General features: G+C 47.2%; 1 protein-coding gene across 1 annotated transcript in view; it reads left to right on the forward strand.

Moving 5' to 3' along the window:
* Positions 1-16672, forward strand: part of LOC134983324 (uncharacterized) — a 509434-nt gene that overhangs the window by 194404 nt on the left and 298358 nt on the right. Inside the window, exon 5 of the mRNA XM_063949039.1 lies at positions 14758-15609. Coding sequence (XP_063805109.1) covers positions 14758-15609 — 852 coding nt within the window. The remainder of the gene's footprint in view (positions 1-14757; positions 15610-16672) is intronic.

Genomic DNA, 16672 nt, shown 5'->3' on the forward strand with positions numbered 1-16672 from the left:
CACCGGTGGCACCTTGGGATCTTAATGTGGTGTTGGATTTCCTGAAATCCCACTGGTTTGAGCCACTTAAGACAGTGGAGCTAAAGTATCTCACTTGGAAAGTGGTCATGCTGTTGGCCTTAGCTTCGGCTAGGCGCGTGTCAGAATTGGCGGCTTTGTCATGTAAAAGCCCCTATCTGGTTTTCCATATGGACAGGGCAGAATTGCGGACTCGTCCACAATTTCTGCCAAAGGTGGTGTCATCTTTTCATTTGAACCAACCTATTGTGGTACCTGCGGCTACTCGTGACTTGGAGGATTCCAAGTTACTAGATGTAGTCAGGGCTTTGAAGATTTATGTGACCAGAACGGCTGGAGTCAGGAAGACTGACTCGCTGTTTATCATGTATGCACCCAACAATCTGGGTGCTCCTGCTTCTAAGCAGTCTATTGCTCGCTGGATCTGTAACACGATTCAGCAGGCTCATTCTGCGGCTGGATTGCCGCATCCAATATCAGTGAAAGCCCATTCCACAAGGAAGGTGGGCTCTTCTTGGGCAGCTGCCCGAGGGGTCTCGGCATTACAGCTTTGCCGAGCTGCTACTTGGTCGGGTTCAAACACGTTTGCAAAATTCTACAAGTTTGATACCCTGGCTGAGGAGGACCTTGTGTTTGCTCATTCGGTGCTGCAGAGTCATCTGCACTCTCCCACTCGTTTGGGAGCTTTGGTATAATCCCCACGGAGTCCCCAGCATCCACGAAGGTCGTTAGAGAAAATAAGAATTTACTCACCGGTAATTCTATTTCTTGTAGTCCGTAGTGGATGCTGGGTGCCCGTCCCAAGTGCGGACTTTCTGCAATACATGTATATAGTTATTGCTTAATAAAGGGTTATTGTTATGAGGCATCCGTTGAGTGATGCTCAGTTGTGGTTCATACTGTAGACTGGGTAAGGTTATCACAAGTTATACAGTGTGGCTGGTATGAGTCTTGCCCTGGATTCCAAAAATCCTTTCCTTGTACTGTCAGCTCTTCTGGGCACAGTTTCTCTAACGGAGGTCTGGAGGAGGGACATAGAGGGAGGAGCCAGTGCACACCAGATAGTACCTAATCTTTCTTTAGAGTGCCCAGTCTCCTGCGGAGCCCGTCTATTCCCCATGGTCCTTACGGAGTCCCCAGCATCCACTATGGACTACGAGACATAGATTTACCGGTGAGTAAATTCTTATTTTTTTCTCTAACATCCACAAGGGATATTGGGGACTTATTGCAATGGGGTATAGATGGAGTCCAAAGGAGCTGGTGCACTTTAAATATTTTCCACTGGGTGTGCTGGCTCCTCCCCTCTATGCCCTCTCCTACATCCAGTTTAGTAAAATGTGCCCTCAGGAGAGGATGCCGCTCTGGAGCTCCAGAAGATTTTTTCTTCATTTTATTTTAAACGTTGTTGTCTGTATGCTGTTTGGGCAACAGTATAACAGTATACCTGCACTGAGGGAGTTGGGGGTTACCGGTCTCTTCAGGCGTCAGAGCCGCTTCCCTGCTGCAGGACCACCGACCTGAGAGGTTGTTGGTACCGCAGGGCATTGCGCATTACCAAACGCAATCGCAGCACGCCGCACACCCTTAACAATGCCGGGAGGGGAGAAGAGTGGTGAGTACAAACCAGGGGACCCACAAGGGGGTCCCCCGGCTCTTGGTGCGGCGCGATTACAGGGGCAGCATACGGACGCTCTACGGAGGGATCCGCTATAGCCCCCTGTGTACACTGGGCAGCGGTGGTGGAAACAGGCATTCATGTTCCGTTTTACACCTGTTAGGAGACATTGCCAGTATAAATAAATGTATAGCTCCGGAGCCATTACAGGGGGCGGAGCTTCCTTAGAGCGGGACCAGTGGCGTTTTGGCTCTTTCCTCTGCTTACAGCTGCAGCAGCAAGGACACACAGCTCCTGCAGACACTCAGTATACACAGGAACCTGGTACATGGGTGTAAATATGGGGGAGAGACGCTATTATACACGCTTTAGTGTCCTGAAAAGGACAAGACTCCGGTGTTGTACCGTGATACAGACATCCTGCAGTCTCACTGAGTCTGACAGGCTTTTGGGTGTGCTGTTCCTCTCTCTCTGTGTCTCCTCACATACCAGTCTGGGCAGGCTTGCTATTCTATAAACTTATCTCTGTGTGTGTGTGTGTGTGTGTGTGTGTGTGTGTGTGTGTGTGTGTGTGTGTGTGTGTGTGTGTGTGTGTGTGTGTGTGTGTGTGTGTGCGTGTGTGTCTGCTGTAAACATGGTAAAACACCAATTATGCAGTGTATGTCACACCAGATTCTCTCCCTCTGCGGGTGGTTCCTCTCGTGAACAATGCAGCCAATCCTCCCAAGTTATTGAGGAGACTGGGGGGAGGGTCAGGAGCCATCCTGGCTCAGTGCCATAAAAATCATGATGGCGGACATGTCATCCCAGCTCACTGCTAATAATCAAAAGACACAACAACTGCAGCAGGCTGTAGCAGACCTGGCTGCAAGGGCAGATGATAAACAGCCCCCCACATAAGCGTGGGCTGCCTGATTTACTCTCAGAATCTGAGGATGAGGTACAGGAGGAGTAGGAGGAATGGGATCCTATTACAGAAGACTCACCTTCTGCACAGGGTATTGAGCGCCTTATACTTGCTATCAGGGATGTGATAAAAGTCCCTTTGGAAGACGCTGCCGTACAGCAGTAGTTTTTCTTAGTACAGAAAAAGAAATTAGTGTCACTTTCCCTGATTCTAAGGAACTAGATGACATGTTTAAGTTAACCTGGAAAAATCCTGATAAAAATTACCAGGTGACAAAACGGTTTATGCAAACTTTCCCATTTGCTCCTGGATGGTGGGAAAAACTGGGAAGAGCCCCTGGCAGTAGACGTATCAGTCTCTCTCCTATCAAAAAAAATGGGATTACCAGTCCCTGGCTCTTCTGCATTAAAGGACCCTGGGGATAGGAAAATAGAGACTACATTAAAGTCTATTTACACAGCGGCTGGTGTATCACAAAGACCTGTGATAGCGGGTTGCTGGATGACACATGCCATTCATACATGGGCGACTCGAATTCAAGAAAGCCTTGCTGGAGATACTTCTCTGGTGACTCTCATAAAGCACATTAAGGACACTGCACATGTCCTGTGTGACTCTCTCAAGGAGATATACACTATTAACGCTAGGACTACTGCCATGGCAGTGTCGGCGCGCAGAACTTTGAGGCTGCATCAGTGGATAGCGGACAGATTCCAAGCGCAGAGTGTGGAGTCTCTTCCTTTCTCAGGGGAGTGGCTATTTGGGGTTGAGTTGGATACATGGATTTCAAAGGTTACTGCGGGTAAATCCACGTTTCTCCCCTCTGGGGCCCAGCTGGCTAGGCGTTCCTACCCAAGGAGGTCTACCCAGTCCTTTCGGACTACCAGGTTCAGATCACGAGCCGGAGGCACCTCAAACGCGGCGAGAGGCACCAGAGACCAGACCAGCCGCCACAGGTTCTCGTTAACAAAGCACCAGTTCAGCTTCCACTAGGGCCTCAGCATGATGGTGACCCCCCCCCCCCCCCCAACCCTGAGGGGATCTCGACTGCGTTGTCATGCTCGGCGGAGATTGGGGTTCCAACAATCGAGCTTGGGCTGGTAGGACAGCTGACTGTGTAGGAAGTAGACGAGTAGGTTGAATGTAGTTCTTCCTCATGAGGTGGAGGCCTAGTGGGTGTTAGAGTTGGCTGGAGGGCGTAAAAAGAATGAGAACTCTGTAGAAGGATAACGGTGTTTCTAATGAAGAAACAACTGTACACCGATACTTGAGGAATTGAAAGACACGGAATAATGAACTGAAGTCTGTGATTAAACGAGGTGAGGAATGGAGCTGAAGATCACCAGTATTGAGGAACTGAAAGACTGTGGTTTGTGGTTGGTAGACAAGGCTGAAGGAGACTGGGTTTTTGAAGAACTGAAAGACTGGTTTGTGACTGGTAGACGAGGCTGAGAAACTCTGACTTTGAAGAAATGAAGACTGTGGCTTGGGCTTGGAAAGTGAGGCTGAAAACTCAAATCTGGAAGAAGTGAAGACTGTTGGGTTGATCTTGCGAGACGCTCACAGGAACCACTGTTTAGCACCCAAAGCCCCTTAATGTCCGGGAGCCCCGTGAGCGCCTCCATGAGTGGCGACGGGTTAAGCGACAGGACTGCAGCAGTGATAGGTCATGGACAGATGATAGCAACCAGAAGCGGGGAACCAGGAGCAGCCTGGGAGCACGGAGCTGGAGCACCTTTCACAGGAAAGTAACTTGGAGCACTGGCACTCTCTCCCTGAGCCAGCCCCCCTTTATAAGGGAAGACTACACTGGATTGGCTGGATACAGAGTGTGGATTTCATTGGCAGATCTCAGGTCTCCAACATGGCCACCCCCAGCACAGGGGACATTCTCAGCTGCAGCACTTTAGCTAACCCAGCTCCGGCCTCGCCTTCCTGAGACAGTCACCGCCAGAGGGCTCTGCTGCAGCAACTACCCGCCGCAACACCCTGCCCCCGACCTCCGGAAGCCGCACACGCGCCCAAGGACCCACTGAAAGCAGTTCCCCGCCGCCGCAACTAAAGTAAGCCCAGTCCCAAGTCATTGTTCCAGTGCCACTACAACACCAGGGAAAGGGTTACTACTCCATCCTGTTTGTGGTACCAAAACCGGACGGTTCGGTAAAACCCATTTTGAATCTAAAATCCTTGAATCCTTCAGTAAAGGTTTTCGAGTTCACAATGGAATCCTTGTGAGCAGTGATTGCGGGTCTGGAAGAACAGGAGTTCATGGTTTTGTTTGATATAAAGGATGCTTATCTCCATATCTGGATTTGGCCGCCTCACCAGGCTTACCTACGGTTTGCCCTGCTTGAATGATCACTACCCGTTCCAGGCGCTACCCTTCGGCCTGGCCACAGCTCCAAGGGTCTTCACAAAGGTGATGGCGGAGATGATGTTCCAGCTCCGAGTCCAGGGGATCAGTTTTGTCCCTTACCTAGGCAAGCTCTTGATAAATGTGAGATCCAGGGAGCTTCTATTGCTCAATATAGGCTGCACTATTCAGCTTCTGTCACACCATGGGTGTATCCTCAATTTACAGAAGTCCCTACTTATGAGAAACATTCCCAGGAACAGGAGCCTACTCAGTGGCTCCTGTTCCTGGGAATGTTTATGGATACAGTGGCTCAGAAAGTGTTTCTACCAGTGGGCTTCGACCAAATCAGATCTCCATCCATCTTTGCATAAGATTGTTGGGAAAGATGTTAGCCTCATACGAGGCGATCCAGTACTGAAGGTTCCATGCCAGAACATTTCAATTGGATCTCCTGAGCTAGTGGTCCGGGTCACATCTTCAGATGCACCAGATCATACACTACCGTTCAAAAGTTTGGGGTCACTCACATATTTTTTTTTTTTTTTTTAAGGAAAAGCACTTTTCTTTTCAATGAAGATAACATTAAATTAATCAGAAATACACTCTATACATTGTTGATGTGGTAAATGACTGTACTAGCTGCAAACGTCTGGTTTTTAATGGAATATCTACATAGGTGTATAGAGGCCCATCTCCAGCAACCATATACTCCAGTGTTCTAATGGTACATTGTGTTTGCTAATTGCAGTAGAACACTAATGGATGATTAGAAAAGCCTTGTGCAGTTATGTTAGCACAGCTGAAAACGGGTTTGCTAGTTAGAGAAGCTATAACACTGGCCTTTCGTTGACCAAGTTGAGTATCTGGAGCATCACATTTGTGGGTTCGATTATACTCTGAAAGTGGCAAGAAAAATAGACCTTTCATGTGAAACTCGACAGTCTATTCTTGTTCTTAGAAATGAAGGCTATTCCATGCGAGAACTTGCTGAGAAACTGAACATTTTCTACAACGGTGTGTACTACTCCCTTCAGGGAACAGCACAAACAGGCTCTAACCAGAGTAGAAAGAGAAGTGGGAGGCCCTAGTGCACAACTGAGCAAGAAGACAAGTACATTAGAGTCACTAGTTTGAGAAATAGATGCCTCACAGGTCCTCAACTGGCAGCTTCATTAAATGGTACCCGCAAAACGCCAGTGTCAATGTTTACAGTGAAGAGGTGACTCCGGAATGCTGGCCTTCTAGGCAGAGTGGCAAAGAAAACGCCAATAAAAGGAAAAGATTAATATGGGCAAAAGAACACAGACATTGGACAGAGGATGATTGGAAAAAGTGTTATTGGCAGATGAATCGAAGTTTGAAGTGTTTGGATCACACAGAAGAACATTTGTGAGACTCAGAACAAGTGAAAAGATGCTGGAAGAGTGCCTGACGTCATCTGTCAAGCATGGTGGAGGTAATGTGATGGCCTGGGGCTGCTTTGGTGCTGGTAAAGTGGGAGATTTGTACAAGGTAAAAGGGATTTTCAATAAGGAAGGCTATCACTCCATTTTGCAATGTCATGCCATACCCTGTGGACAGCGCTTGACTGGAGCCAGTTTCCTCCTACAACAGGACAATGACCCAAAGCACACCTCCAAATTATACAAGACCTATTTATGGAAGAAACGACAAATATTTGTGGTAACAGACTGTGCGCTATTAGCAGCCGTGTCCTATTGGTAATAAAGTGTCACCAACACTTCAATCAACAAGGAAAAAAGCAATTTTACCATACAGGTCAGGGCGCTTCAATGTCAAAAATGAATCATTACGTATGTCGATTCCGTTTACTTGGAAATAACTTTAAGACAACATTCCTCGATCTGCCGGAAGTGGGTCATACGTCAGGATACGTCCTTCGACAATTGGATAGAGATGCTGCTGACCTTCTTCCACCGGAAGCGGAACAAATGCCGGACACTGTTTCACTCGGGAAATTAGAAGCTGTGCCTTGTGGGTGGGAATCAAGACACTGGAATGGACTTTTTCGGACTGGATTTTCATTACTGGGTATGGGGATCATAGACAGTAGTAGGTCTTTGTCTGGTATTAGGTTTTACACAAGTTTATTGATTGGAGTTCATCAAGTGGGGTATAAATATTCCCACAGCACAACAACTTCCTACACCTTAGAAAAGAGCCTAGAGCTATCGAAACGCGTTGGTGGAGGAAACGGGAGGACACGTGAATCGCTCACTTGCCTGTATGACGGTTCCTGGGGATGCCTGGACCAGTTCGTTACATGCCTTTGTTTATTTACATCTGGTGAGAGTCCATTGTCTACCCAAACTTGTTTTTATTGCATTTGTTTTAATAAAATAGTGTTACACTATTTGGAGCTTTTTTCATTTGCATATTGCGAACACCTCATTTGGGGGAAGAATTTTGGTCCAGAACGAGGATTGGAATTCACCACACTGCTGGCCCGCTCCCCTAACGAAGCGATACATGTCTACTATTAAGTAGACCATAAGTTGGGGTACGAGTCCAATACTTATATGGTTTAATATAATCTTATGTTTTACAGTAGTACACTATGGGGTATATGCAATTGCGGTCGAAAAACCGGGCAATTTCGACACAAAAAAAATGTCGACAATGCAATACAGTACTTTTCGACAAAAAAACTGATGTTTCAGATTCAACTTTTTGAAATTCGACAGTTGTTAAATTCGACATGTCTGCAATGGTAAAAATGCGGCTTTTCGACAAAAGTATATGCAATGGAAGAATGTCGATTCGACAACAGTGCTTTTCGGCAGTCATTTCGTCAATTTCAGTCCGCCTCATTTTGCTGGCGGAATCTAATAAAAACATTTAAAAACATGTTTTTTTTTTGTGGGTTTTTTTGTTGTTGCTAATAGCATATCTATTTATATTAGAAGGGATTATGTACTTGGTTTGTCTAGTAGGAGACACAAGTATTATTTATATATTTTTTAAAAGAATATAATTTTTTTTACTGACTAAAATAATAGGGAAAGAACAGAGCATGTTTTTCAGTGGGAAGGGGTGGGAATGGGTTAAAATCATGAAAAAAAATGCTTGGGGTCCCCCCTCCTAAGCATAACCAATCTCGGGCTCTTTGAGCCAGTCCTGGTTGTAAAAATACGGGAAAAAATTGACAGGGGATACCCCGTATTTTTACAACCAGCACCGGGCTCTGCGTTCGGTCCTGGTGCAAAAAATACGGGGGACAAAAAGCGTAGGGGTCCCCCGTATTTTTAACACCAGCACCGGGCTCCACTAGTCAGAGAGAGAATGCCACCACCGGGGGACACTTTTAGATCTGTCCCTGCGGCCCTGGCATTAAATCACTAACTAGTCACCCCTGGCCGGAGTACCCTGGAGGAGTGGGGACCCCTTAAATCAGTGTCCCGTCCCCCACCTCCAGCCACCTAAGGGCCAGGGGTGAAGCCCAAGGCTATCCCCCCCCCCCCCCGCCCCATTCAAAGGCTGCGGATGGGGGGCTGATAGCCAAGTGACAAAATAAAGAGTATTGTTTTTTGTAGCAGAACTATAAGTCCCAGCAAGCCTCCCCCGCAAGCTGGTACTTGGAGAACCACAAGTACCAGCATGCGGGGGGGGGGGGGAAACGGGCCCGCTGGTACCTGTAGTTCTACTGCAGAAAAAATACCCAAATAAAAACAGTACACGCACACCGTGAAAGTAAAACTTTATTACATGCATGCATGGTGACACACACATACTTACCTATGTTCACACGCCGACTCTGTCCACTTCTCCCAGTAGAATCCACGGTGTACCTGAAAATAAAATTATACTCTCCAAAATCCAGTGTAGCTGTCCTGTTCTTTTTTGTAATCCACGTACTTGGCAAAAAAAGAAGACACATTTACCCGGACCACGCACTGAAAGGGGTCCCATGTTTACACATGGGACCCCGAATGCCGGGACCCCACGTGACTCCTGTCACAGAGGGTCCCTTCAGCCAATCAGGGAGCGCCACGTTGTGGCACTCTCCTGATTGGATGTGCGCGTCTGAGCTGTCAGATGGCACATAGCATTGCGGTCAGCATTACCAGTTTCAGACGTTGCCGTTTGGGCTTTCCACCGCCCCGAGGATTTTCACCAAGGTGATGGCGGAAATGATGGTGCTCCTGGTCAGGAAGGGAGTCACAATTATCCCGTACTTGGACAATCTCCTGATAAAAGCAAGATCGAGAGATCAATTGCTGAAAAGCATGTTGCTCTCGCTGAGAGTGCTACAACAGCACGGTTGGATTCTAAATCTGCCAAAGTCACAATTGATTCCAACGACTCAACTATCATTCCTAGGCATGATTCTGGACACGGAACAGAAGAGGGTTTTTCTCCCAATGGAAAAAGCCCAGGACCTCCAGAACATGGTCATAGACCTGCTAAAACCAAAAAGAGTGTCTGTTCATCAATGCACTCAAGTTCTGGGGTAAATGGTGGCAGCCTACGAGGCCATCCCCTTCGGCAGGTTCCATGCGAGGACATTTCAGTGGGACCTTCTAGACAAGTGACGTGGGTCCCATCTACAAATATATCAGAAGATAAGCCTGTCCCCCAGGGCCAGGGTGTCTCTCCTGTGGTGGCTGCAGAGTGCTCACCTTCTAGAGGGTCGCAGGTTCGGTTTTCAAGACTGGGTTCTGATAACCAAGGACGCGAGCCTCTGAGGATGGGGAGCAGTCACATAAGGAAGGAATTTTCAGGGACTATGGTCAAGCCAGGACGATTGTCTACACATCAACGTACTGGAAAATGAGGGCCATATACAACGGCCTACGACAAGCGGAGAATCTTCTTCGCGACCTACCGGTTCTGATTCAATCAGACAACGTCACAGCCGTGGCTCATGTAAACCGCCACGGTGGGACAAGGAGCAGAGTGGTAATGGCAGAAGCCACCAGGATTCTTCGCTGGGCGGAAAATCACGTAAGCGCTCTGTCAGCACTCTTCATTCCAGGAGTGGACAACTGGGAAGCAGACTTCCTCAGCAGGCACGATCTCACTCCAGGAGAGTGGGGACTTCATCAAGAAGTTTTTGCAGAGATAACAAGTCATTGTGGACTTCCTCAAATAGACATGATGGCGTCACGCCTCAACATGAAGCTTCGGAGGTATTGTGCCAGGTCAAGGGAACCTCAGGCAGTAGCGGTAGACGTCCTGGTGACACCATGGGTGTTTCAGTCGGTCTGTGTGTTCCCTCCTCTTCCTCTCATCTCAAAAATATTGAGAATCATAAGACGATAAAGAGTGCAGACAATACTCATTGTTCCAGATTGGCCTCGAAGGGCCTGGTATTCAGATCTTCAGGAAATGCTCACAGAAGATCCGTGGCCTCTTCCTCTCAGGGAGGACCTGTTGCAGCAAGGTCCCTGCGTGTTCCAAGACTTACCACGGTTACGTTTGACGGCATGGCGGTTGAACACCGAATCCTAGCTGGGAAAGGTATTCCGGAAGAAGTCATCCCTACTCTGATAAAGGCTAGGAAGGAGGTGACGACGAAACATTATCACCGTATCTGGAGGAAGTATGTATCTTGGTGTGAAGCCAAGAATGCTCCTACGGAAGATTTCTATCTGGGCCATTTTCTCCACTTTCTACAGACAGAAGTGAATATGGGCCTGAAGTTAGGGCCGAAATCTGTACCTTAATGGAGCCCATCTATATTCTTTCAGAAGGAATTGGCTTCTCTCCCAGAAGTCCAAACTTTTTTAAAGGGAGTGCTGCACATCCAGCCTCCTTTTGTGGCACCATGGGACCTTTAACGTGGTGTTACGGTTCCTAAACTCTCACTGGTTTGAACCGCTTCAGACGGTTGAATTAAAATTTCTCACTTGGAAGGTGGTCATGTTGGCTTTGGCATCTGCAAGGCGGGTGTTCGAATTGGCGGCCTTGTCTCACAAGAACCCCTATTTGATTTTCCATGTGGATAGAGTGGAGTTGAGGACTCGTCCTCAATTTTTGCCCAAGGGGGTTTCATCATTTCATATGAACCAATGTATTGTGGTGCCTGTGGCTATGGGTGACCTGGAGGACTCAAAGTCCCTGGATGTAGTCAGGACCTTAAAAGTGTATGTAGCCAGGATGGCTCGGGTTAGGAAAACTGAAGCACTGTTTGTCCTGTATGCAGCCAACAAAGTTGGCGCTACTGCATCGAAGCAGACTATTGCTCGCTGGCTCTGTAACACGATTCAGCAGGCTCATTCTATGGCTGGATTGTCGTTACCAAATTCGGTAAAGGCCCATTCCACTAGGAAGGGGGGTTCTTTTTGGGCGGCTGCCCGAGGCGTCTTGTCTTTACAGCTTTGCCGAGCTGCTACTTGGTCGGGTTCAAACACTTTTGCAAAGTTCTATAAGTTTGATACCCTGGCTGAGGAGGACCTCGCGTTTGCTCAATCGGTGCTGCAGAGTCATCCGCACCCTCCCGCCCGGTCTGGAACTTTGGTATAAACCCCATGGTCCTTACGGAGTCCCCAGCATCCTCTAGGACGTAAGAGAAAATAAGATTTTTAACCTACCTGTAAATCTTTTTCTCCTAGTCCGTAGAGGATGCTGGGTGCCCGTCCCAGTGCGGACATATTTCTGCAAGGCTTGTATATAGTTATTGCTTACATAAGGGTTATGTTACAGTTAAGATCAGTCTTTGCCTGATGCTGTTTTGTTCATACTGTTAACTGGTTGCGTATATTCCATGTTATACGGAGTGGATGGAGTGGGCTGGTATGAATCTTGCCCTTAGAATAACGAAAATCCTTTCATCGTACTGTCCGTCTCCACTGGGCACAGTTTCTCTAACAGGGGTCTGGAGGAGGGGCATAGAGGGAGGAGCCAGTGCACAACCATTCTAAAGTTCTTTATAGTGCCCATGTCTCCTGCGGAGCCGTCTATACCCCATGGTCCTTACGAAGTCCCCAGCATCCTCTACGGACTAGGAGAAAAAGATTTACCAGTAGGTTTAAAATCTTTTATCTAATATAGATAGATAGATAGATAGATAGATAGATAGATAGATAGATAGATATAGTATGGTGAGGCACTGCAGTGTTATATTTAAGCAACAATGTGTTAGTGTAGTTGAATTGTATTTAAAGTGAAATGCGCCTACGAGGTTGTGTGTCCCAGGAGGGAGGAATGCAGTACTGTTCAGGCTGTTGGATTCACCCAGTACTTTTCCCCCAGAATAAAATGCCCTCCTCTCTAGCCTCCCACATGGAAGTATCATGGGGAGAGAGAGTAGTAGCTCAGCTTTAAAACAAGCCGAGTGGTTTCTGAAGCTCCATAGGGATCACCCTCGGTGGGCGGGAAACCCTGACCGGGGATCTAGGCTGCCCATCTCTGGAGCCCAAGTTTAGGCTAGAGATGGTGAGCTGGGAACCCGGGCAGATTCCTGGAAGTAGTTTAGATGGGAAAACTTCCCCCAGCCTAGACTGAGCGTCACCAGGGCAGATACCAACCATCCAGGATGGGACGGTCAAAGGAGAGTGACTACTCCCCACCGTCCATAGAGGACAATGTTAGCTGTGCATGTAGCCAAGGCACATCACATGGGTAAACAATGATTGGTTAAGAACTTACCCCCTGTGGTATGTGTATTGGAGTAAGATAAAAAAGAGGAGGCCTGTGAGCCTCCAGAGGTATTATACCATTTTCACTCTGCTGTAAACATCTTGCTGTATTGCTGTTGCCACTAGCAATAGGGAACAGTCTTTTTTTTTTTTTTTTTTTAAGACTGGGTGAATAAACATTTGCTTCAAGATGACCACTTCATCTTGTGACCTGCAGACCCATGCCAAACATAGTTCCATTTTCCGACTGTCTAGAGTGCACTCAGTGTCTCCAAGCTCCGCCTCCCACCAGCTACCGTGCAGAGGCCTAGTCCAGCGACTAGTGGTTAGACAGTGTGTTGACGCATACAGAGCAGTACCATGGTTCCAGGCTCCATGGCAACAAGGAGTCTGGTGGTGGCAGTGCAGTACCCGCCCACTGCGCAGTGGGTGGAGTCAGTAGTAGGCGGTTACTGACAGTAAGTGGGAATCCCCAAATTGGCCAGATCCCGTGTGATCTAAACATCCATTCTGTGACTGGGGCGGGACACGAGGCAGGGCGAGGGCTTTCGTACAGAACCGTCCGGTCACAGAAATTGCTGGCATAGCGGTGGGATAATCCTAGGTGGCTTTTTGGTCACCTGATTAGAGAAGCTGGGTTATTCAGGAGAGGAGTAACTGCGGCGCAGGAGAACGCACAAGATGTCTGACTTCAGCGGAATGTCCAAGGACGATCTGGAGATTGTGTATCAGGTGAAAGGTTGTGGATATCCCTTTCAACGTGTTCAGAAGCATCATGAGGGCAGCACTCGTGAGCTTGGAGGAGTCCCGCCGGGCGGAGGTAGAGAGTGCTAAGGGCGTTGGCATTGAAGATGGCGGCCTACCAGTGGACGTTCGTACAGAACCGGTGAGGCCCACAAGCCCCACCCTCTTTACTAGCGGCAGCCATCTTTCACACCAAGCAGGGCCAGTGGTCAAACGTCGCAGGTGGGGCGACACGGATACCTTAGCAGATCGGCTAGTGGAATTCGGAGAAAGAGCAACGGAGCAAGAGTGCTTGATCATCACCTCACTTCCCAATATCACTGCCGGGCTCCAGTGACTGTGCGCAGCCTGTTCTGTCCCCAGCAGTAGCGGAAGACCCAGTGCTCCCACCTGAGGCAAAAGTGCCTCCAAGTCAGCTATCCGGAGCGTGCAGGAAAGACTGGGTGCACTTAGCCCCAGAATACAGCCCGTGGCTTCAGCTGGGTCACTAGGCTGCAGCAGTGAACGGTGCCCGGACTGAGCGGAGTGAGCGGCTTTAGGGCAGGAGGAGTGGGGGACTTAATAGTTTGGGTGTTTGTCCCAGCGGAGGTTGAGAGCTATCAGGTAGATAAGAAGCTACTTAGTAATGAGAGCTCTAGAAAGCACGTCTGGATAGTCCACACCCCTCTTATTTATTATTTTATATACTAACGGGTGACCGATGTGTTACATCCCTGCAAAGGCAGATCCAATCTCTTTCTCATCAGACTCTACTGTCTTCCCTGCACTCTCACTCAGATGTTCACTGCTGCCAGTAGCACACGTATGAGAAGCAGAAGTATGGCGGCAGCTGTATAGATTCTGATATGTAATTCTCTGTATCATACTTACCATACACACATCATCCTTATTACTATTGAGGGTATAGATGTAAGACACTGATGATGGGGGTGTAACACTGTATTATAACCTAGCAGATGATGATGATTACAGGGTATTATATGGCGTATTGCATGTAAAATACCTTGTTCCACACCTACTCTGCTGTAGCAATATACCTTATATAAGGGTGAGTAACACATGTACAGGCTTACCAGCGTATGAGCACACACATAAACGAATGCTACCTTACCAATGCTTCCAGGAGTAACGTTAGGAGACATTTCTCTGATCCATCAGCTCATATGACTGATGTTATTGTTCATCTAGAATCTCCAATTCATACGATATGTTCCCCATCCATTGTTTTACATTGGTGCTGACATAGGACTTGGCGAGTGACTACATCTCCATTTATACTTCATGGTTCGTTACCAGTACAAGAGAGAGATATCTAAGTCTTATTATAATATTACATTTGTTATTGTGAGTGTTCTCAGGAGGGTGGACACAATGATATAAAGCCTTCAGTAAAAGTTATGTTTTATTATACACACACATTTATAATTAAGTGTCCCAGAGTCTTCTCCTACTATTTATAAGATTAATATTGTTACAGAAAATGTCACATTTCCATAATGTATTTTATTTCCAGCAGGTGGACACACAAGCAGGAATATCTCAGAAGGACATCTAATGTTATCCCCGGATTGTGACATAAAAGATAATGACAGTAGACCGGATTCTCCAGGAGATAACCCCATTACCCCAATTATACATCCAGCTCTATCAGCTGATCCCTCTGATCCTGGGAAGTGTTCTCCTGATCACTCTGATATTGGTGCATCTGTTACAGCTCTGACAGTAAATACAGAGTTTCCATGTGCTATAGATGCCAAATGTTTTACACAGAACACAAAGCATATTAACCCACACACAGGTATGTCAGGTGAGAGGCCACTGATATGCTCTGACTGTGGGAAATGTTTTACATACAAATCACATCTTGTTATACATCAGAGAAGGCACACAGGTGAGAGGCCATTTTCTTGCTCTGAGTGCGGGAAATGTTTTACATACAAATCACAACTTGTTAAACATCAGCGAAGTCACACAGGTGAGAATCTATTTCCATGTTCTGAGTGTGGGAAATGTTTTACATACGAATCACGTCTTGTAATACATAAGAGAATACATACAGGTGAGAAACCATATTCCTGTTCTGAGTGTGGGAAATGTTTTACATACAAAACAACTCTTGATGCTCATAAGAGAAGTCACACAGGTACATCACCTTTTCCATGTTCTGAGTGTGGGAAATATTTTGCTCAGAAATCACAACTTGCTAGACATCAGAGAAGTCACACAGGTGAGAGGCCATTTCCATGTTCAGACTGTGGAAAATGTTTTTCACGGAAATCACACCTTGTTACACATCGGCAAAGTCACACAGGTGAGAAGCCATTTCCATGTCCTGAGTGTGGGAAATGGTTTGCACAGAAATCAGGTCTTGTTAGACATCAGATAAGTCACACAGGTGAGAAGCCATTTCCATGTCCTGAGTGTAGGAAATGGTTTGCACGGAAATCAGATCTTGTTATACATCACAGAAGTCACACAGGGGAGAATCCAATTTCTTGCGCTGAGTGTGGGAAATGTTTTAAACGGAAATCACAACTTGTTATACATCAGAGAAGTCACACAGGTGAGAAGCCATTTCCATGTTCTGAGTGTGGGAAATGTTTTGCACGCAAATCAACTCTTGTTAGACATCAGCAAAGTCACACACGTGAGAAGCCATTTTAATCTTCTGGAGTATACTTATCATTGCCATGCGTTGTTCTTCAAGGTTCTTATCCTATCTCCTATGCTTTTTGCAATATACATGCTACCGCAGGGTGAAATAATCAGATGTCATGTCCTCATCTACCACTGCTATACAGATGACCTGTCTTTTGTTCCAGGTAATGAGATTCCAGTACCAATCCTAAATGGTTGTCTAGCTGAGCTCCAGGTGTGGGAGATGACAGTTGGCTGTGACTCAGTCCTGATGAAACAGGTCCTTATGATAGAAGCTCACCAACAAAGGGCAGGGCTACACCTCAGCTTTGTTACCAACCAGACTTATGCTTGTGGGTTCCGAGTTACAAAATGCTGATCCTGTGCAGAATCTTGGTGTCCTGGATGGTGGAGTGACACTTAGACATCAGGTATCAGCCACAATCAGGTCCTCATCTGAGGAACATAGCCAGACTCCAGCACTTAATTCCCTCAGATCTACCTACAGTCATACATGCACTTGTATCATCACACATAGACTACTGCAATGTCCTCTACCTGGGTCTCCCAGCAATAGAATTGCACCGCTTGTAGCTTGTACAGAATACAGCAGCCAGGCTGTTACCTAACCAGCCCGTTCCTGCCACATAACACCCATTCTCTGCTCCCTTCACCAGCTGCCTGGAAGATGGTGACTCTGGACCTAATTCAGGTTGGATTGCAGTGTGCGATCTAAACGGAATTATTCAGAAAGTTGCGGGCACATCCGCTACGCCCATCCTGCGCCTGCA

The sequence above is a fragment of the Pseudophryne corroboree genome (assembly GCF_028390025.1).
Source record: "Pseudophryne corroboree isolate aPseCor3 chromosome 3 unlocalized genomic scaffold, aPseCor3.hap2 SUPER_3_unloc_12, whole genome shotgun sequence".
In the NCBI taxonomy this organism is placed as follows: Eukaryota; Metazoa; Chordata; class Amphibia; order Anura; family Myobatrachidae; genus Pseudophryne; species Pseudophryne corroboree.